Below are 23166 nucleotides of genomic sequence, written 5' to 3'. Positions count from 1 at the left end.
TATGCCCCCATTTTTACACCGCGCCCTCGCAACACTTCATCTCCGCCTTGGAATAGTAAATGCAGGTCGGGCGCTGCGCATGCGCCCGCGGGGCAATCAGAAAAATTCCGGTTGGATCGCTCTCTGTGATCCAACCTGGATTAGCCCCTATATGCAGGTTTACACAATTGGAGATGTTGCTGATAACAACCAATCAGATTCTAGCTATTACCGTCTAAAAGGTGCTAGATATATTCCACTTCTACAATCCCGCACTTTAGTAAATATATCCCAACGTCCCAAATCATGTGTCACCATTGGCAGGTATGCCATTTATTTCTAATGCTGAGAAGCACAGGAATCATAGTAAAGCATTGCAGAAGTATTGGATAATATGAAAGAATAATATAGGATTGGAACGATTACTTAAATTAAAATATTATCCAGATGCAACATAAATCAGTTTATGTATAAAAGACACGGTAGATGATAAGGTTTTATGTTGCACTTGGCTAAGACGACTGTGAAACCTTATATGCAAGGAAAGTTTCCTTACAATCCAAGAGGTCACCTTGGTATATAAATATAAATAAACATTGGAGCACTTTATTCCACAGAACAAACGTACATTCAGATAGTATTTATTAATGATGGATATTTAAAATACAAAAATAACTAGACTATGATCATGTTCAGCATACATATCATGATGGGAATTGTAGTTTAACTTATACTGTGATATTTAACACTAATCTATATCAAAGGCTGAATACAGTGCCAAAGCAGGTGAATTGTGTTCCTCGCGCTGGCCCCGCTCAAAAAATGTCAGCAAGTGGAGGGGGCGGGACCACCAGGACCTGGAAACACAGCACTGTCAGGCATCTGTACAGGTAGTGGGGTACATGCCCTGAGACTGAGAGTCACCCCTAGTTACGGGCGGCCCTGGCTGAGCATTACCGAGCTGAATATTATGCAGAAAATGACTCAAGTCTTTATGCATTGCTAAATTTGTCCAACATGTTCATGCCGTCCGTGTCGCTGATGAGGGGACTCGGGAGCCACTCTCACAGTGCGCGGGATGTACTAAGCGGAAAATGCGGTAAACTCCCTGTTTACCGCATTTTCCTGATGTACTAACCCCCGGCCGGCAGGACAGCGCCGCGGCGGGGTACGCCAGCTTAAGCTGGCGTACGTCCATAGAAGCCTATGGGCTTCTCTCCGCGGCGCTGTGTGAGGGATCCGATCGGATCCCTCCCAGCATGCCCTGCGGCCGCCCCCGTCACCCCGCGCATGCGCAGACTGACTTTTGGGGCCGAATCCCGGAAGTCAGGCTGCCGCTGCGCATCGCGGAGGACAGCTCTTATCGGAAGAGCTGTCCTCCGCAATGCTGATCGCATATGTTAGTACATATGCGATCAGCATCGTGGCGCAGGGAGGCGATTGGCGGCGATGTACATTAGTACATCCCGCCCAGTGCATGCACAAGAACATAGAACCGCGAGACGGTCACAGGAGATGAGTAATCGGACAGCCACTGTTGATGGGGGACGCTGTAAACTTATTGGGGTTCCATGTGCTGAACGTGAACATTTTACACCAAAAAACCCCATAAAAAACTCATGTCCACCATTTCCGTGTTGACCTTTTTCCCATGTCAAACCTGTGCATGTTGACCATTTTGTGTCAAAGTTTTGACTGTCTATTATACCATAACCTTTTATTGTGAGGGGCCTCTCAATCTCAACATACTGTACTGTAGATATGACTCAAATGACCCCTCCCATACACATGAACTCATACCTTATAGAAGTCTCAGATATCACCTCATTGTCAGTAGCCCTTTCCTTAAGTACTCAGGTGGACCGCACAATTCCCAATGTGCCATCATTCTCCCCAAGCATGGCAGATAGCAATGATTAATGTGCATGATGCTGGCTCCCTTTTGTTGGTGCCCTTATGAAGACAGCAATCAAACATTTAATTAAGGATACATTATTATTAATTATTATTATTATTATTATTATGTGTTGTCTACTACAGTATACTGTATATTTTATTTTTATAGGTGAAAAGCTTGGTGAGAGCTGCTGTACTGGAATGGATATTGGTCATAACCATACAGAACAGTGATAATTTGTGCAGTACAGTATGCCTACTTCTAAATACTGTGAGCACAAGAGAATAGAGAATCAATGACCACTTGAGCCCGAGAAAATAAATAGTAAAATAATAACTGTTTCCCTGACATAAAGTGACAGTCGCTGTCAGTCAGTATATAAGCTGCATTGTTTCTGAATTGAATCTGATGCAAGTAAACCACTTATAAAATACTGCAGGTATGGATCCTAGTGCCTGCACACCTGGGGACTAATTCAGATCTGATTGCAGCAGCAAATTTGTTAGCTAATGGGCAAAACCATGTGCTCTGCAGGTGGGGCAGATATAACATGAGCAGAGAGAGTTAAGGGCCCTACACATTGAGCTAGCTGCCCGACGGCGGATATGGCCGACGGGCAACCCGGCGGTGGGGGGGCAGTGAAGTTTCTTCACTCCCTCCGTCACCCCGACTCCATAGAAGTGCAGACAAATATGGACGAGATCATCCATATTGGCCTGCATGCACAGGCGACGGGGCACCAGCGTTGAACGAGCGCGGGGCCGCGCATAGTTCATTGCTGGTGACTTCACACTCAAAGATATGAACGGTATCTCGTTCATTAATGAACGAGATCGTTCATATCTTTGAGTATTATCGCCCAGTGTGTAGGGCCTATTAGATTTGGGTGGGGTGTGTTCAAACTGAAATCTAAATTGCAGTGTAAAAATAAAGCAGACAGTATTTACCCTGCACAGAAACAATATAACCCACCCAAATCTCTCTCTGCACGTGTTACATCTGCCACACCAGCAGTGCACATGGTTTTGGCCATTAGCTAACAAATTTGCTGCTGCGATCAGATCTGAATTAGGCCCCTGGTGCGAGCACTAGGCTAGCAGTGGTGTAATCTGCAGGTCACAGGAGTTGGTGTTTCAGTTTGACCTGCAGTCCATATTGTGTGGTCCGTGGAGTAATGGCATTGGAGATGAAATGTAGGGGGTCATTCCGAGTTGTTCGCTCGTTGCCGATTTTTGCAATGGAGCGATTAAGGCAAAAATGCGCATGGTACGCAGTGCGCATGCGCTAAGTATTTTAGCACAAATCTTAGTAGATTTACTCACATCCGACCGAAGAATTTCCACCGTTGAAGTGATTGGAGTGTGATTGACAGGAAGTGGGTGTTTCTGGGCGGAAACTGACCGTTTTCTGGGAGTGTGCGGAAAAACGCAGGCGTGCCAGGATAAAACGTGGGAGTGTCTGGAGAAACGGGGGAGTGGCTGACCGAACGCAGGGCGTGTTTGTGACGTCAAACCAGGAACGAAACGGCCTGAGCTGATCTCAGTGTAGGAGTAAGTCTCGAGCTACTCAGAAACTGCTAAGAATTTTCTATTTGCAATTCTGCTAATCTTTCGTTCGCAGTTCTGCTAAGCTAAGATACACTCCCAGAGGGTGGCGGCCTAGCGTGTGCAATGCTGCTAAAATCTGCTAGCGAGCGAACAACTCGGAATGACCCCCGTAATGCGGTTTCCTCTGTTTAATGTTGTATAGGAACATATAGAATGATGCTCCAACACTACATGGAAAAAATCTCCATGCAGACAGTTGGTTTCATCATGTTTATTTATGATTCTGAGATTGCTGAATGCCTTATAAATCTCCATACTCCAATAACACCACGTGAAGTGTTAAGGAGCATACACACGGTGACATACTAACTATCTCCGATTTTGACTGCGATTTCCCCTGAACTCCCCAGAGCCCTGAACCACCGATACCGACTATCTTTACTTGAGATTTTGACTAAGTGCTAATTTTGACTATAATATGTACTAGATCGTACACAATGTAGTCAAGATTGACTTGCCTGCACAGTCTATCTAGCCTTACGATACTGACCCTACAGGTGTGCGCATCGGTATTGCAAGCTATGTACACACTGTGCGAATTACACTAACATTCCTTACCATTTTTACTATATAGTCAAAATCGGAAGGTTACATCGCACTGTGGGCCTAATTCAGACCTGATCGCTAGCAGGTGATTTTTGCTGTCCTGCGATCAGATAGTCAACGCCCATAGGGGAGTGTATTTTAGCTTTGCAAGTGTGGGATCGCATGTGTAGCAGAGCTGTACAAACAGATCTTGTGCAGTCTCTGCGCAGCCCAGGACTTACTCAGCCGCTGCGATTACTTCAGCCTGTCCGGGACCAGAATTGACGTCAAGCCACGTAACTCCAGCCACATATGAAATACACATGCTGATGGTTACCACACTATCCCTTTAAACCGGGACAATCATTGATTAAAACCAGCTGGAATGCAGGACTGAAGTCAGCCAGCCACAGAACCTGTGTAATTCATGAGTGTCCCCCGGGGATAGTATGAGAAGCCAACACATGCTACATAGATGCACTGGAATTACTACAAAGTGCCAGATAATTTCATAGTAAAAACTGCAGGTACTGTATGTACGCGAACTGTGTTGCTGGTGTGCAATGTGTAATTCCTGTGTCCATACTTACATGACTGATTTGGTAACACTATGCTGAGCCCAGGTTGCTGTGAAATGGATCATGCGAGATGCTTTGTTACCATGCCACGCTTTGTAATCTGATTTCTAAATGCCAGTGACGTAAATATTAGTGCATGGGACTAATTTAGTTGTAGGAACTTTACGCTATGGCTGCATGTGATATCTGACAGCAGTAAAACATATGGACATTCAGTGAAATCTTTCCCTGCTTCTCCTCTCACAGGTGGCTCAGTTACGTCATGACTCATTATCACATGTGTGCTTAATTGTGGGTATGATAAGGGCTAGAAAGACTGCAGCTTTGCTCTAGAAAAGACTAGTTCAGATTGTGTCCTCAGTTACCACTAACCGCCTCAGGTCAAGTCAAAAAGTGTGCCCCATAGATTTACTCTGTGCTAATAGTGCCCCTGAATTTCTGTCAGAGGGAAATCACACCTTACCGTGACTGTGGAGGGGATCTAGAAAGCTTGGTTTAGAACAAAATGAACTACAGTATGACCAATCCTTCACTTTGTTGCAGCACTAACCAAGACTATGTATTCCAGCCCTTCCCTGCTTCCAGTACATTGATGCCATGCCATTAGGAGTGTCCTGTTATTAGGGGCTCCCCCAACCCACCAGCCACAAGTTAGGATTTCCATGCCTGGACACAAGAAGAGGACGTCCAAAGTTCAGCGGCTTTAATTGAAGAAACATCTTTGTCTATTCAAGAGTGGTGTCCAGCCAATACGTCGGCAAATGTTAAAAATGACTAGCAGGTAAATAAGGGTAATACCAATGTAACGTTGGAGCAATCGTGGTTTTCTGAAAGGTTTGTTTCAAGATGATTTACTCTAGAGAAAGATTATGTAATAAAAAAAAAAAAATAATACTGTCTTTCTAAATAATTGGGTCGTTAAGATTGGTAGATTTCCACTGTGTGAAATGTGGATTATTGTTGTGTGGGTTTTTTTTTTTTTCCTATATAAGAACTTGAGGTGCAATTATTTTTTTATGAATAAAGTCTCTATTGCAGATATTTTACCCATATCTAATCTATAACCCATTATGTTGGTAACTAGACTAAAAATCAGTTTAATACAATGTTGTTATACTGAGTGTTGTGTGACATTTAGAATACTTTTAGTAGTAAGGTAATTCCGTCATGTTAAATGTATTTTCATCTAAGTTGATTTTAATGTAGTTGTGGCAACGTTTCCCAATCTCCACCATTACAGTCCAGGTTTTAAGGATATCCATACTTGAGCACAGGTGACTTAATTAAATTAGTAAGTCAATCTGATTTAACCATCTGGACTCAAGCATGGGTTTCTTAAAAACCTGGACTGTAATGGTGGAGAGTTTGGGAATCTCTGCCACAATATAACTAAAGCAAAAACCTATTTATGCAAATCAACTTTACCTGGGTATTCTTTAGATCAGTGGTCTCCAACCTTAATTGGGGTGTGAGCTACTTTTGGAAAATAAAACCTCTGAAGGAGCTATCCCCTCCCCCCAATGTGCGTGCATTCCTGTGAAAGTGGGTGTGGCCTCACAAAAGTGGGTGTGGTCTCAACTACAAGTAATTCCCCCCCACGTAGTGCCAGATACACAAATAATGCCCCCCAGCAGTGCCAGACACACAAATAATGCCCCACACAGTGCTAACCCTTACTGGCTTCTACTGCCGCCAGTGCTGCACCTCCTGTATGAGGGACAGAAGGGGAGGAGAGTGCAGCGCGCGCCTCTCCTGTGAAGTCCGGAGAGCGGCTGCAGTGAGGGTGACAGTCTCCGGCAGCGGGCATTTAAAATATGGTGCGGGTAAGTGAGCCAATCAAAACTGACGGTCCGGCAGCAAATCAGGTGCCGCCACTGCCGGTCCACGAGCTCTGATTGGCTGACGGCCGGCACCATATTAAAAATGAAGGGAGTTGGAGTGCCAGTGACTGCCCAAGCCCGTGCACTCTGTGAGCTACCGAAAATACTACGGTGAACTACGGGTTGGAGATCACTGTTTTAGATGATAAACCAGATGATTTCTAATTTTGAGCCAAATCGGAATGACAAATTGTCCAGTGTGTACGCACTATCGCGCTCTTCTGTGAGTCGTTCCTCTTCAAATTGGTCATATCTGCAGGTCAATCTGATATTGTCAACGATTTTCAGCAATTTATGCACTACCTACATATATACTGCAGGACTGGACTTCCCGCAGGGCAACCTAGGTACCTGCCTAGGGCCCCAAGGGATCCGTGGACGGACCCTATGAATTCTGGCCCAATAATCCATTCCCAGAGGATAACTGTGCATGCGTCAGACGTCAAGCGGTGTTTCCACCCTCCCTCCCAGAGTCCCGCAGTCAGCGCTGCCTCTTGTGGCAACGACCACTGCCACACTCAGTCCTTCCCTTCCTGCTGCCCAGCACTTGAGAGTGGAGTGTCACCACCTGGTGGTATTCACTGGCAGCAGCATGGTAAAGGCAGACTGCCAATCGCAGCGCATCCCATGCTGTGTGTCTGTGTAACTCTGTCCGAGCTCCCAGAGCTTTATGCTTCTCTTGGTTATTATAACTGGGCCACACACAGTCACATGTGTAATAATAACATGGAGCAATGATGGGACAGGGCAAGCCTGACGTTGTTGCCCTTCTTCTTATTACTACTACAAATTGTTTTACATATATTTTTAGATATATATATTCTATTCATTTTTTTTTAAATGTTTGTGAGCAAATAAGAATGGTAGTGAGGTGTAAACAATAAGACCGGCTGAGGTCAGACTCATTATATATACTCATGTACTAATTTAGCAGTAATAATGATGCCCACTAATTTAGCGTGTGGTATGCCGGTGGCCGGGCTCCCGGTGATAAACTGTCGGTATGCCGGCTGTCAGGATCCCGGCGCCGGTATACTGTGCGCCGGGATCCTGACAGTCTGCATACTGAAGACCACCCCTAATTTAAATGTGGTCATTGTGTTGGTGCATGTTTACGTTGGCTGTTACGTTCTGGCACATACGCCTGCCAATCAGTGCTGCCATCTGGAAACATAGGGCCTAAAAAGTGAATCCTGCAGCCCCCCTCTGAGGCAGTCTGGCCATCAGCCCGAAGCAATGTACCACTCTGCCCTGCGCCATACCAGAATACAAAGCCCTGCATCAGACATCATGGTTTTGCTCTAGACCAGTGTTGTTCAACCACTGTACTGTGGCACACTAGTGTGCCCTGAGCAGTCTCCAGGTGTGCCGCCATAGAAGCACAGCCAGGCCCGTCAGTGTTTTGCCGCTACTGAGGCCCTGGAACGATCAATACTGGTGGGTTTAGTGGTTTCAGAGCCAGTTCTTATTTTGGACCCGGGCAGTGTTGGGCTCTTCTGGCTTTCTCAGATGTGGCTCAGGTGTTACCAATGGAGAAGCTGCGACATGACATCCTAGGACATGCAACTGCACCATGCATCACCATTATATTTAACTGTGCCTTGGCAATATTTAAATCTTGTCCAGTGTGCCGCGAGTTGAAAATGTCTGCTCTAGACCATCCCAGACTGCACAAAGCCCCCCTGCACTCCAGATCAATAAGTAAGGTCTATAAGTGAATGAGACAGGATTTTGAAGTGATCATTTTCTGGATTGCAATTTCTTCTAATCCTGTGTGGTATTCTAATGTCAACACGATTGTCGACCATCTGAATATCAACATGGCTCAGTATGTCGAAATTCATCCCCAGAATGTCAAAATGTTAACAATGTGGACGGCTGAAAAGAATTCCAGTGAAGAGTGATTGTCAGTAAGGGACCGTTTGGGGGAGATAATGGGGAAACGCAATAAATGAAAATATAAAATTGTGCTATAGATTATTTGAGGTAGGAGACCCAAACCCGTATCATGCCTAGGGCCATATGAGGTCTACATCCAACTCTGCTATATCTTTAACTATGAAACTACTGAGCAAAGTACAATGTCATTTGTAGAGATGAGAGGGTCCGGTTCTCTGAGTGCTATGCACTGCCCTTGTGTGGGGTGATCGGTGTAAATGTAGCAAATAACATTCCAGTTGTTTAGAGCAGATGTAAAAAATATAATTAAACACTAATTTCTGAACACTGTAGTAAACGCTTTCAGCCTGCAGATGTCACTGCTTCTCTTATTGCACATATACCAGTGGTTCCCAAACTTATTTGAATCATGGCACCCCTAGGCCAAAAGTTTCTTATTGAGAAATTTAGAAATAAATATTTAAATGAAGTATATTGTGCTTTATATGTCATCATTAGGGACAAGATTTGCTTCTGTTTGTCACCATATTTTGTGATTGGCAGCCATCTGCACTGGTTTTGCCTATTAAATTGAGCATAAATAATTTGAATTGGTCCTGGACCAAAAACCCAGGGCATCCCTAGGATGCCACGACACACAGTTTGAGAACTATTGACATAAACTGTTAAACTGCCCTTTTCTTAGGGTGTAGTATGGTATGCCGGCAACCAGCATACCGGCGCCGGGAGCCCGACCGCCGGCATACTGACAGTGTGGCGAGCGCAAAGGAGCCCCTTGTGGGCTCGCTGCGTGCGCCACACTATTTATTCTCCCTCTAGGGGGGTCGTGGACCCCCAGGAGGGAGAATAGCTGTCGGTATGCCGGGTGTCGGGATCCCGGCGCCGGTATACTGTGCGCCGGGTTTCCCGACATTCGGCATACTGAAGACCACCCCTTTCTTACTATGCAATCCACATACAGCCTATATCTGACTTTTCATTTTGGTGTACTAAATCTAGTTCAACTGGATTTTAATTGTTTGGAGAAGTTACACCCTCTGCAATCATCAAATACTCTGTATGGATAGGAAACTCCATGTTTAATCAAGCAATTGAGCCATGCGTTTATTTGTGTTTTTTTTTTTTTTTCTATTAAAATATATTGCAAGGTTGTGCAGCAGCGGATTTGAGCAAAAATTTTCAGAATGCTTTCACCTCCCTATGACTGTCATACAATACATAATAGTGTGTACACACACACACACACACACACACACACACACACACACACACACACACACACACACACACACACACACACACACACTCCCCCTCCCCCCCTTCACAGGCTTGGCTGTTCTGCAACTTTAGCTGTAGGATTAGTCGCTCTGAGTAATATTAGGCACTACTGGGAGGTGTAAGCATGGGAGGCAGGGTGTGGCTACATGCCACATGGGAAAGCTGCCAGGCAGAGTCTGACCCCTGAGCTGGGGTTGGCACAGGCTGTACTTTGTATCAGCTGAGAGGCATCAGCTGGAAACTAAACAGTACCTGCGACATATATGCATCATACAGTGCATACACTGTACCACAAATATCCTGCCTGCATACAATGGTACTGCAATATCCTGAGGAAATACTGCCACTGTATGCCAGCTTGTATACACTTCCTATACTCCAGTGTCCTGGGGCAGCACTCTGCCAGCCTGCATACACATAGTTCAGTATACCTCAATCTCCTGGGACAGCACTCTGCCAGGCTGCATACACATAATAGTAAGTACAGTATACTCCATTCTCCCGGGACAGCACTCTGCCAGGCTGCATACACTGTACTACGAGTATCCCGTCCCTGCACTCTGACAGTACACACGTTTCTGCCCTCTGCCAGCTTTCATACACTCACGCTGTGGCTGCTGTGCTATATTCCATGCTGTACGTCACTGCACAGAGTCCATTCCCTGAGCAGCATCCACTCGGGTCACACACTGATCTGCATTCCCTGCACACACTCCTCTGCTGAACACTGCATTTCATGTGCTTGCTGCCTCCAGGTCCAGGACTCCGCTCCCAGCACCCAGGCAGCTCCTGCAGAAGTTTGTGACCTTGACCCGCATGCTGCTCTCCGGAGACCCGACTGATGGACCAGGCTGTGCTGGAGGTGTCCGGAAAGAGGGCACATCCTCTGGCTATGAGCAGGGTGAGGTGCAGATGTGCCACACTGTGTACCCCTGGCACTCCAACCACCGGGGCGAGCTGAGTGCTGGACAGCTCCTGACTTGGATTGATACTACAGCCTGTTTGGCAGGTGAGACTGAATGAAACACACTGTTGGGGGAAATCCTTCTTTGCACTGGTATTGCAGTTGATTATAGTCACAGAAAATATATATAGGTGGTCAGTTTATTATTTAATTAATATGGGGTTATGCTATGATCTGGTTGTACCTGATTGTAATGTCCATAGGTAAAGGAAGGAGTATGGGAAGATTGCAATAAGTAATCCTAAATCACAGTGATGCTTATGTGATGCTACATCTATAAGTTGTATAAATAAATAAATAAATAAATAGAGAGCTCTAGCCCTTCATTCCTCTTCTGTTTTTGTTTGATTCTGGTATGGGAGATGGCAGCCCCCTTTTTTGTGTGGCATAACTATGATTTAAATTTTTTTTTTTTTTTTACAACTAGCACAGAGCTGGACAATTGTGACGTTTACAGTTTCCATTGCGCCTGTGTCTAGTCAGTCTTAACACATTCAGAGGTGTTTAGTGCCTGGTATATATTTCAGTTGAAGGTTATTCTTCATCCCAAGTCTTTGGCCTAGATCGTTCAAATGCAGCTAGAAATAATGCCCAATAAATATCCTATTTGTGTATGTTTACCCCTTATGACAAATCTAGAACATTCTTATTTTTGGGTCAGTTTATTGTAGGTACATGACATACAGTGACAGCTCCAGACGGACATCCATACCAGCCCATTCCTTTTCTTCTTTGGTCCTCTTTATAAAGATTCTGATGTCTCACAGGGATCATACAGTAGTGCATTTATAGTATAGCCTCAGGTTTGTATGTAATATGATGGTACCTGTGGCTATTGTTAAAAAGAACAGTGGACTTTTGTTAAAGAACAGTTTGGACACACCATGCAGCATAATGTGATCTGATGCGTCTCTGCCATGATAATGTGGAGAGCCACAAGGGGCCTGTTGTTGTTCTGTTGTAAACCTCTGCTTTGTGGTGTCAGAAGATAAAGGCTTGTGTCTCTGTGCTTTGTAATACACACAGCGGCTTCTACACCGTCACCTTGTCAGGATGTGCTGCTACTGTATTGTGTGATCTGCTTCAAAGAGATCTGTTTCTTTCCTAGCGGAGAGGCATGCTGGCGTGGCCTGTGTTACAGCATCCGTGGATGACATACAGATTGAAGAAACTGCCAGGTACTAGGCATATTGTCTTATTAGACACTTCTCTAATGATCTCCTATAGCAGATGATCTCTTTACATGTGAAAACATTAATGAATTACTCTGGAGCTCAAGGTTCGTTAGAAATTGTTACTTTCCGCTTGCAGGCCAAGGAGATCGGGTATGTAACATCATGAGGTCTAGTTCTCAAAGGGTAAAGATCTACTCATTTTATTTATTAACGGTACTAATTAGTCATTCGCATCAGTCCCTGCCCTGGGGTTCCAGTCAGCATGATAACCGAGAATGTCAACATTCAGGATGCTGACATGTTCAGAATGTCGACAGATAACATTTTAACATCCACAGTGTTGACCCTGCCATTGTGAACGTCGATAAATGCTGCTTGGGTACAATTCAGGTTAGGGTGACTGTCAAAATTCTGAACATGTCAAGATTCAATTTATGTCCATATCATGGTGCTGACATCATGTATGAGAACGTGAACATATACCACACATACTGCCCCAATGGCGTATACAATTTATATTCCCTAGTACATGAACACACATACACACTATGGTTAGTTATATGGTCAGATACCAATGAGACTGCTAGAGTGCTTTTTAGTGTGGGAAGAAACTCACACAAACAGGGGAGAGAGGGGTGGCATACAAACTCCACATAATGCCATCCTGGTCAGGAATAAAACGCATAACCAACAGCAGCAATGCTAACCACTACATCATTAGTAGGGAGTAGTGGCAGTTTGAGGGTGAAAGTGGATGTGAGAATAAGGTTTTGGGGTATTTTTAGCTAATCTGCACCTGAGTGATGGATGACTGGGAGATTGGGAATCCATAGTCTGCACCAGATCTGGAATAAGACCCCATGAGGCCATATATACTGTGTAAATATATACAACCCCCTTGGAGAGAGAGAAAACACAGAACCACACCATTATCATAACTATGAGTAATAACACATAACATTTTACTTTTTCATTATCTATTAAAATAATAAAACCACAAGCCAAGCTAAAGATTTGTGAAAGGCATTAGGTACACTTCCATAGGTTTTTGGACCATTTCCATCAATACTGCGCTAACGTTTGCTATTTGGTCCACTCCTCCTCATAGGACTGTGGGCCTAATTCAGCATGGAACACTGCTCCGACGGCATTTGCATGCTGAAGCCCGGTGCAGTGTGCGCACGCGCAGAAGCCGCACTGTGCGTATGCACACAGTGAGATGTGACCGCATCTCCCATGTGCTAATGCCTCTGCCTGATTGACAGGCAGAGGCATTCACGGGGTGGGTGGGGGTGTCGCATCTTCATTTTGGGGGCAGCATTGTTGCATTGGGGGGCACAGGCCAGACAATGCAGGCATGTCCAGACCATTTACGGGGTGGGCCATGGTGGCTTTGTGATGTCACATGCAGCTAGGAAACCCTAAACATGCGAGTTCATTGCTGTCTTGCAATGCGCTTGCATGTTTGCAGGTTGTGGGGGGCGGGGGCAGCGGCACATTTACATCAGCACCTGTATCCCATCATGAGACATTCCACAGGCCTGTATACTATCACCCCAGTGTTTGCTATATACATGCTACTATTGGGTGACATTTTCAGACGTCATGGCCAGATTTACTATTGCTCTTCAGGTGATGCTCAACTGTGTAGCTGTCCTTTGCTAGGGTTACTAAAGGCGTGTACCCATGGTGAGATTTATCTGTCCAATCTGTCTGGTGACAACAAAAATCTGGCAATGGATGAGAGCAAATGACAATCAACCATTTTCTCCCAAACACTGGAAAATGGATTAAAACTATTGATTTAACACTTTTTTCCAAACAAACTGATTTAACCTATTTGTTTGAACAACCATTGTCTATTTTCCAGTGGTTGGGAGCAAATGGTCTATTGTCATTTGCTCTCATCCAATACCAGATTTTTGTTCTCACCAGACAGATAAATCTCACCATGTGTACACACCTTTAGAGCCCAGTATCAATCCTCCATAGCCACCTGGCACTCATCCACTCCTGGATCTCAGGCACACAGCTAAGGTTGAATCCAGGGTCAGACTGGCCCACAGGGGTACCAGGGAAACCACCGGTAGGCCCCACTGCCTGAATGCCGACTCCTTCCTCTAGGGATCAGGTTCCAGACTGTGCATTTGTATTATACATGGTAGATATGTTGCATTACACTGTACTAGACTATTATGTATTTCAAGCCTCTGTGGAGGCTGGCCACACCCCCTTTGTAGGCTGGCCACACCCTTAAGTATGGGCCCCTATCACTGCATTCCCCGGTGGGCCCTTCATGCCCTAGGCCGACACTGGTTGAATCCTGATAAAGTAGAGATTCTTATTATAGGAGATTCACAATCAAATCACACGACTTCAACTGTATCTGCCAACTAGGCTTAGCATGAGCGTTCCGAGTAGCCAAAGCTCCCCTATGGTGTGATGCTTAAAACATCAGGTGTAAAACAAGCACCCCCTCCCCTCCCCAAAAAAAATAAAAAAATAAAAGACTATGGCCATGTGATAATCCTGTTTGGCTTCATGATTATATGTTGGTATGTGATTGGGTCTGGGGAGAATTTGCTGGGGTGACTAATTTTAGTGATTGCTATGGGTTGAGTTTGGTTACTAGGTACTTGCCTTAGATTTGCTCACCATGCTTCGGGCAAGGTGCCTCGCTCCACTACCACTGCACCCGGCTCAGGTTACTATTACCAACCATAGTCCATGTGGATCATTAAGTATGAAAAAGTTCAAGACGAGCAAAAAATTGTAAAAAACTCATGTCGACCGTTTGACCTGTCGACCTAGAACATGTCGCCGTAGAAACCCTGTCGACCAATAGTGGTTGACCTAGAAATTGTCGACCGAAGTGTGGTCGACCTAGAGACCGGATACCAGCAAAATGGATGGTTCAATTACTGTTAGATAGTGGGGATAAAAACTGATCCTTCCAAGAACACTCAGAAATGTAACTCTAGTATGCAAGAGCTGCAGGAGCTGAAAAGGAAATTGTTAGAAAGTATCCATTGCAGTTGTTCATTCAGCAGCTTAATGTCCGGAGTATAGATAGTCATCAGCTCCTATGGTGCAGTAATCATGACCAAAATCAGTGAACACACTGGTGTGGTTTGCTGCCGGAGCGTGCTGGTAAAGATAAAGAGGCACATGTATAAAGCCTTGGAGAGATAAAGTACCAACCAATCAGCTCCTTACTTTCCTTTTTCAAATTCAGCTTGTAACATGGCAATTAGGAGCTGATTGGCTGGTACTTTATCTATCTACAATTGGCATAATACATCTCCCCCAGAGTACTTTATTCCTTGTATGGTATGCTACAGTGTAGAAGTCGGCTGGAGCAAGATATGTGTTGCCAGTAATATACAAGGCTCTCACAATGCTATGCCTCTGAAATTATAACAAAATTACTTTACTCCTTTGAATTCCTCTGTCCGGCTCTGGAGTCCTTCTCCGCTGCATACCAGGCAGGCTCTCCTCCATGGAAGTCCCGCCTGTCCATGGGTGCCACCATTTTGGATTTAGTCATCTGACTGCATCTCCTTCAGCTGGAATGCTTACATACATCAGATGACTCTGGCAGCCAATTTGAGACATACAGCTCCTGTTTAAACTCATCCTTTCCACCAGCACATTGCCAGAGCAACAAGTCACATTGTCTGAGTTCCTGGTAGGGATGATCCAAAGCCATCGATGCATGACTGGTGACTAATACTTTTTCCATCAATGGGAGAGATGGTTTCCTGCCATTGATAGTAGCCATGGGCCCTGACAGCCGATGGTATTAACCTTTCACTGGCACTGCAGCACAGAACTGGCTCAGAGTCCTCCAGCAGCACAACGCTGCTTACTTAAGAATTATTAACAATGATTATGATGGGTGGTCCTGTCGCTGGCCTGCCACCTCTTGCCAGCCCACTTCTATCTCAGCTGTCAGTCAGCAGCTCCCTACACTATATGTTGCTAGGCAGGTATTTGTGCATACTCTGTGGGTGTGGTCTCCCTTCCTGCCTGTCAGTCACACACTGTCAGGTCTAGTCCTCTTTTATGTTGTCACATTGGTGGTCTCAGGCTGTCAGCTGCTGTGTTTAGTGGTGTACTGTACAACTGTGTATGCCAAAAGCCGGTTCTCCTGAGTCCAGCGGAGCAGTCACAGCTGGGCATGCAGCACTACAGCAGCCAGTCCAGAGGAGGAGAAACTGTAGAGAGAGACCAGAGCTGCAAAGTTCAGTTATGCTGAGGGACTCTGCAATGGTAGAAACAATAGATGATGGTATTATATAGCAGTTTCATACCACTCATGGTTATTCATTTTCAATCAATGGCACTCATCGATGGATAACACACTGATGGAAATTCCTGGTCTGCAGTCTTGTGTTTCCTGTGTCTCGGTATTACTGGGGTTCCTCTCTGCAATCAGTAGCTAATCTGTGCTCCCAAGTATCAGCACTTCTGTGAGCTTCAGCTCTTCAAACTACATTTTATTCCTGTGTATCTACACTGCTAATCTTCAATTTTCCAACTACAGTTATTCCCTGTGATCAGTGATGGCACAGGGGTCAGGGACACCTGGTGTGGCCATATACCAGTCTCTTGTGCCGAAAATGGCCGGGTCTGGAAAAGGGGTGTGGCCTCGTGGGAAGTAATCCGCAGATGTCACTATGGGACGTGGCCTTGGTGGGATGCTGGACTGTCCCCAGAGATGCTCTGCTGCCCCCAGAGACTAATGTCTTAAATTATTATGGCACTGCAGGATAATGCCACTGTGCAGTAGCTGGAATTTTGGTGTTGCCCCCTGCAAGGGTGACACCTGGGTGTGGCCTGCACCGCTTGTGATGCCTATGAAGCCCATGTCTGGATTCCATTCTCTTCAGTAACAGTTTTTCCTAGGTTTCAAGCTTAGAGCTGCTGTCAGCTGCACGTCACTGATTACAGACCCTCCTGTGTTCAGCTCTGCTGAAAGCTGTTACTTAATTCTACAGACTTGTTCACGTGTCTGCATCTTAGTGCTGCTGTAGGATCTTTCCCTAGTACATTCCACTCACCATGCTCAGTCAGCGCACCGCAGATGTGCAGCCGCCCCCAGCAGATGAAAGTAAAATGATTGTTAATGTGTCAATTAACCTTTACACATTGCAGGGACCTGGCATGTGCACGGTGGTACATGCCAGTGGTACTTAATTTTTCATTGCCTCAATTAGTACAAAACTATAATTATCAAGTAAAACACTAAGTTGATTATACATAGGAGCCAAAAGCTGTAAAGCACAAAAGACTTGTGCTATATACAGTACATGTAAACATGAGAAGAGATACGCACAGAACAGCTTTAATTCTGATATTTATTATTATTATTATTATTATTATTATTATTATTATTCATTTTTGGCAGCCTCTGTCATGTGCCCTTTATGATGTGGCTACAAGACAGTATTTTCCAATTATCCTTAATTGCAGTATAAGCGTTTTGCGATGTTCTGGTAGTAGTAATGAATAGTCCTGCAACTTCCCCACGGCTGCACCTTTGTCTATATTTAGCAGATTTCACAGTGGTGCTGTCAAGAATTTAAATAGGAGATCATGTGAAGTCACCTCCCCTCCTCCAATTGGTCCCCTCGCAGCAGGATTATCAGGCCCTGGCAGAGATGAATGGAAAATCCTTTTAGCTGTGAGATCTCCAAGCAGTCACTCAGGTTACAGAATTGGTCTAAGTTACAACTGAAACAAAAGTAAATGAATGGGAACTGGAATAAGAGTTCAGTAGAGGCTCAGGGACATTCTGTACCCGTAACGCCTTATTATTTCAGTGTTCTGTTCATCTTAGCAAGAAGTAACCTTGTACTACCCAACAGATTGCACTTGCATAAAAAGGTCATCTATTCAATGTAAGAGAGACCTTAAAACCAATGAAGTTGCTCATCAGCGATTAACTTTGTTTCCATTTCTGTATGAAATGATGTGATCTATCCAATGTGCTGTGGTTGGTCTGGTACTGTATATACTAATTACCAATCATACCTCAACACTGGTGAGGGGGGTGGGGGGCATGCGTCAAACCTTCGAGAGAGTTAAGAAGTTGCACATGGCAACCAATCACCTGTCATTTTATACACTGCAAAACAAATGATAGCAACCACTTTATCTCTGGAAGGTAGCCTAAGCGTTAAACTTGAGAAAACTGCTCACTACCATCCCCAAATCAAGGAAGCCATACTCTAATACCCTTGTGTGTATGTATGTATGTATATGTATATATATATATATATATATATATATATATATATATATATATATATATATATATATATATATATATATTTATTATTATTTTTTTTGTGTGAGGTTCACGCATGCTGTAAGTGCTGAATGAAATATTTAGGTGATTGATGTATCAAATTTTCAAGAGCACAGTCTATAAAATGGCAGTTGGAAGCTTGTTGCTAAGGGCAACGTCTCTACTTTTATCCCTCTCCCAGATTTGAATCCTCTCCCCTTAAGTGTGAATATTCTTAAGAATGTTTAGAAGATTAAAATATATTTTTTCTTGGCACATTGTGAGGTAAAGTAGAAGAGTCAAGGCAAACTCACATCTTTAAACTTGCATGTACCCGAGAATTGCGCGATACAATTAGAAATGCCTATTCGTGGTGAGGTGGAGTGAATCTCGTACAAGTATCAACCTGAGAGAAGTGCATGAAAAAGTAGGAAAACCATCCAGGACCTCAAAAAAGTGACCGCTGAGATAGCAGAATCCCATTTCCTAGAAGAAGGAAAATGGATGATTTGTGCATTTTTAAAGTAAAAAAAAAAGAAACTTTTTTTTGTTAAATACAAACGAATAAAATGACAAATGCAGAAAAAAGTTGAAAATTAATTAGTAATTTGAGGTTTGTTTTGGTTTTTTTTTTTTTTTAACACCCAATGATGACAATGTAATTATTGGACTAATTAAGCAACTGGGTCAACTCCAAAGTATAAAAACAAATCTAAGACTCTATGGTACAAGTGTATCTGTATACATACAATAAATGGAAATATTTCAAAAGGACAACCCATTTAAAGGAGCCACCAGCTTTTTCTTTTTTTTTTTTTTTTTTGCTGCATAGTCTTAATATTCTTGGTTGTCACCTTGACCATTCCTGACAATTTAACTTTCCTATTCATATTATACAACATTATTTCTATAGTGTGATCCTATTACATCCAGTGTTGCAGTATTATTAAATGATACACACAGTACCTTATCTTTCAGTGTTTTGCACCTTGATAAAATGAATTAAAAAAATAAAAAAATAATTATATATATATATATATATATATATACACATAATGAAATTAAATGTTTTTGTATATTTTATTTATTACTAGAATTGGACAACAAATCTGCATTAAAGCAAAAGTAAACCGAGCATTCACCACAAGCATGGAGGTAAGGCCTGATATGTTTTATTGCATCTAGTTTTCCCATTATTTTAACTGGTAATTTGGAGTAACAAGATATTTTGAATATTTACAGTCTGGAAAGAAAAAAAAAATCCTTGGAACAGAACAGTGAAATTTCATCCTTACTTTAATATTGTTTGGCAAAATTAAAAAATAGTTTGAGAAATAACTTTTCTCTCATTAATTGCTAATCTGCCTCTGATTATTAAGTATATAAAATGTCATCTCTTATGTGGAAACCTATTTACAAGAAAGTGCTGGAAACCAGAAAGTAAAATGTAATGCTGTTGCCATTCATGCATAATCAAGAACCTATATTACTGTAGTTGGTAAGAGACGCAATACTGATCTATTTAATCAAACAGTGAATGACTGCACACCTTTCAATATTCTCTGGTGACTCTAAAATTTGGTTTGATTATTTTAAGATGTTGCTACAAATAAAATACATATATGTATGTATATATAATTATAATTTTTTTTTTAAATAACTAGAAAAGAGAGTAAAAGGAAATTGATGGCAGATCCTTTGAGAGTTATAGGTTTGTTCAAAACGGGTAGGAGTTGGCAATTCAAGAAGCCCAGTTTTTTCCCCTCAAAATGCTTGTCATGTACGCCATATAATTTGTTTGCCAGGTGAGTGATTATTTGAGGTAGTAGCATTTTACTTTCTGATGTTTTTTTCCCCTTTTAGGTTGGTATTAAAGTTGCAGTAGAAGACCCACTTACAAATCTTCAGAAACATGTATGTACAGCATTTTCTACATATGTGGCCAAACCACCCGGAACAAAAAAGGTACCATAATGCGGCTGTTGCTCTGAGTGTTTCATATTGTCACCTTAGACTGCTGATACCTAGCCACCATTCCATTATACTTATTGCTGTGTCAGCTTCTTGTGTTCATGCCACACTGTTTTTTTTTTTTTTTTTTTCATGATAAAAAAAAAAAACTAAACTAAAAAATATATATAATTTTTTTTTCATTTTGTTTTTTTTTTACACAATATTGCTGGTGAAATTGAATATTTGGACTGATATTGCCTTCTGAGGCCACAAAAATGTGTATATCATATCCATTCTTTAATAGTGCATAGTTCACTATTAGTCCTATTGGTTAAAGCAGTTGGAAAACGTCCACTAGCTGCCAGTGTCCTCTTCAAACAGCAAGAGGTCCCAATGATGCACCAAGGGATCTGGGTCAAGTGGGCAGTTCTTATCCAATTGGCCATCAAACTGCATAGCTGAAGTGTATACAGTGTGACTGTCATTTGGCCTTAGGAGCAAGTGGCAGGATGGCGACATGTGGCCAGTTTTAGTTTGAAAGAAAGCATGGATTACATAAATGTCTTAAGCTTATTTGACCAATAGTTGTGCACCTTTCATTTAAATAAGGTCACAAACTTTTTCATGTATATTTTTGACAACCGATGAATTTTCTTAATTTTCTCAGATTTTTAATAAATACTGGCTTTAATATATTACATGTATCACTATTGATTTGCAAAGTGCTTATATTTCCCCACAGACTGTTACACACAATAAAAATTAATATTACACATGGAAATAAAATATCAATGCTAACCCTGCTCTGCTCTCCCAAGAGCTTACAATTTTAAATTCTCTTGTAATATCTCAGTCTATTATTTGTATTACCCACTATCAGGCTCAACTATGTTAAAGGTCACTCGGTGTGTGTCCCTATCATCGGGTCATCTTCATTATTATAGTTTGTGTTCAAAGTTAAATAGTGTTACTACAGGACAAGAGCTGTAATGATTAACAGGGAGACCTTTATCTGATCTAGTTGTCCTTAGGTTTTATAAATAAACGTAAATGCTCATATTCTGTTTGACAATAAGGGGGATTTATCAGAGCTTGGAGAGATACAGTACAAACCAGCTTCTGCCATTTTATAGGCTATGTTTGATAAATGAGAGGAAGTGATTGGTTGAAACTTAAAATATTTTTTTGATCAATCTACCCCGATATATTGTATTTGATTCACTTAAACCACTGGGGGGCATTTTTTTTTTTTGGGGGGGGGGGGAAACACCAAACCAATATGTATGGGAAATTGCGTATATTTTACTACACAGTTGTGCACCACCCTCACATCTTCAGATTATCATTATCCGATTGCACAATATTTCCGCAATTTGTCAAATCTAAATTCTTTACAGGAGGATACCTTTGTTTCAGATTCCAGAGTCCAAGCCGGATATTTTTTGAAAAATAGAAAATAGATCTAATTTACCTTTGATAATTAAGGGGAGGGGAGTGTACAAGGAATATATAGTCTGCATTCTGCAAGTGATGTCGGGATAAGAACCCTGATAGCAAGCTGCTACTCTAGGTTAAAGTATATAAAACAATTTCATATTTGCCACTCTGAGGTTTGTTACTTAGCTTAAAGATGTTGCTCTCAGAGGTGTAACAGTATCTAGAAGTGAAGAGATATAACATCTTGTGCATTACCTCAAGGCGGAACAATTTTGTTTTTCAAAGTACCCAAAAATCGGGGCAAACAAAGTGAATTCTAGAGTGGTTGGGGTTACAAATACTTTATTGTAGAGCGAGTGTGGTCAGTCCATGAGGAGGGCATAATCAACACTTAACAAGTTATAGTCTACCTCATACATAGTAGTGTATGTAATACTTCAGACATATACAGGACTACTGCCCATGGGAAGCTGTTAGAATGCAGCAGAAGGACCATACTGCATGAGCAGAAAATGTTAAACATGCCTTAATAAATGTACATACTTAGACGAGCCAGTAGGAGACCTAGGACAGAGCTGAGCTTTCTAAGCACACATTCTCCCACCTCATAGTAAGACTTCTGTCTCTACTTGCTGGCAACTACTCTTTGGTTTCTCTGGTCTGGTGCGCTGATTGAGTGCTCAGATCCACACACAGCAGACTTAGTAGGAGAAGCTGCTGCCACTGGGCATGTGCAGCAGCTCCCATCTATCCATTAATACTGTGTGTTGCGGCTGTAGCTCTAGTAAAATCATATTATATGACTGCTGCTACTGTAGTCATGATTTGAGCTGTTGGCCGGGAGGTGGGGGGTTTCTGGACAACTAGAAACCCTCCTGAGTTTTACCTATGCAAATGTAAGAACAAAAATATAAATAATCATAACCTAAGCAGATCGACATAGAATAGAATCATAAAAAGTACAGGGGGGCATCCCTACCAGCCAGAAAAGATTAAATCAATCTGTAACCATTTGATCAACCATATATGCACAGCAGAACCATAGATCTAGCAGAATTTATGCTAGGTCACTAAATGAGCAGGTAAATGGAATCTCTAACAACCTTTCTCCCCCTCCCATCCCCCCAATAGAGTCCTTATTTCTCCTCAAATGTGTTTCAACACCTAAGTGAATTTTTCAAGGATCTGTGAGGGGAAAAAGGCGCTTAGGTGTCAAAATGCTTGGGAGAGATACAACGTACGCTTGTTTTGTGGCCCAACATATCCTGCTATTGATCTGATTACAGTTTCTGGATCTAGTTGATGTTTACAGGCTGATTGTATTCATCTGGAGTACTTTGTAAAGGTGGTCATTCTTTCTTGTTTTAATGTTCTTTTCTAAAGCCATGACTTCTTGGCTTATGGAGTTTGGGCTGACGACCAAAAACATCTGCAAGCTGGAGATCAAATACCACTCTTTTTCACCAATCTCATAATCTTAACTGTATGAGACTGCCTTCCAACATCCCTCAACCCCTTAGAAGGAGGTAGTTGCCTCCAATTACCACTGTGGTGTGTAATTAATCCATTATATGGAATAAAGTCTCTTTCTTCAGCAAAAGCACCTGGATCTAATGGGTTTACTAATTTTTATTTTTGTTTTCCAAGAAATCCCACTCAACCATCCTTATTCCATCATTTGTCAGACTTTCTCATCTGCCTC

The 23166-nt window shown here is 42.6% G+C and overlaps 1 protein-coding gene across 5 annotated transcripts in view; it reads left to right on the top strand.

Annotated features, from left to right (window-relative positions):
• Positions 1 to 4181: 4181 nt before the first annotated feature.
• ACOT12 (acyl-CoA thioesterase 12) overlaps positions 4182 to 23166 on the top strand; it is a 77269-nt gene continuing 58284 nt past the window's right edge. The window contains exons 1-6 of one of the 5 annotated variants that reach the window (XM_063963924.1): positions 4182 to 4535; positions 5155 to 5367; positions 10399 to 10652; positions 11716 to 11785; positions 19169 to 19229; positions 19938 to 20039. In XM_063963924.1, the coding sequence (XP_063819994.1) occupies positions 5348 to 5367; positions 10399 to 10652; positions 11716 to 11785; positions 19169 to 19229; positions 19938 to 20039 (507 nt within the window). In that variant the 5' untranslated portion in view covers positions 4182 to 4535; positions 5155 to 5347. Of the gene's footprint in view, positions 4536 to 5154; positions 5368 to 9877; positions 9960 to 9996; positions 10121 to 10398; positions 10653 to 11715; positions 11786 to 19168; positions 19230 to 19937; positions 20040 to 23166 lie in introns of those variants that run through there. The other 4 variants (XM_063963923.1, XM_063963927.1, XM_063963926.1 and 1 more) reach the window with 4 other exon arrangements.

Source organism: Pseudophryne corroboree, chromosome 1 (genome assembly GCF_028390025.1).
Source record: "Pseudophryne corroboree isolate aPseCor3 chromosome 1, aPseCor3.hap2, whole genome shotgun sequence".
Taxonomy (NCBI): domain Eukaryota; kingdom Metazoa; phylum Chordata; class Amphibia; order Anura; family Myobatrachidae; genus Pseudophryne; species Pseudophryne corroboree.
Note: the sequence above shows the minus strand (reverse complement) of the source record. Positions and strands in the feature narration are given on the sequence as shown.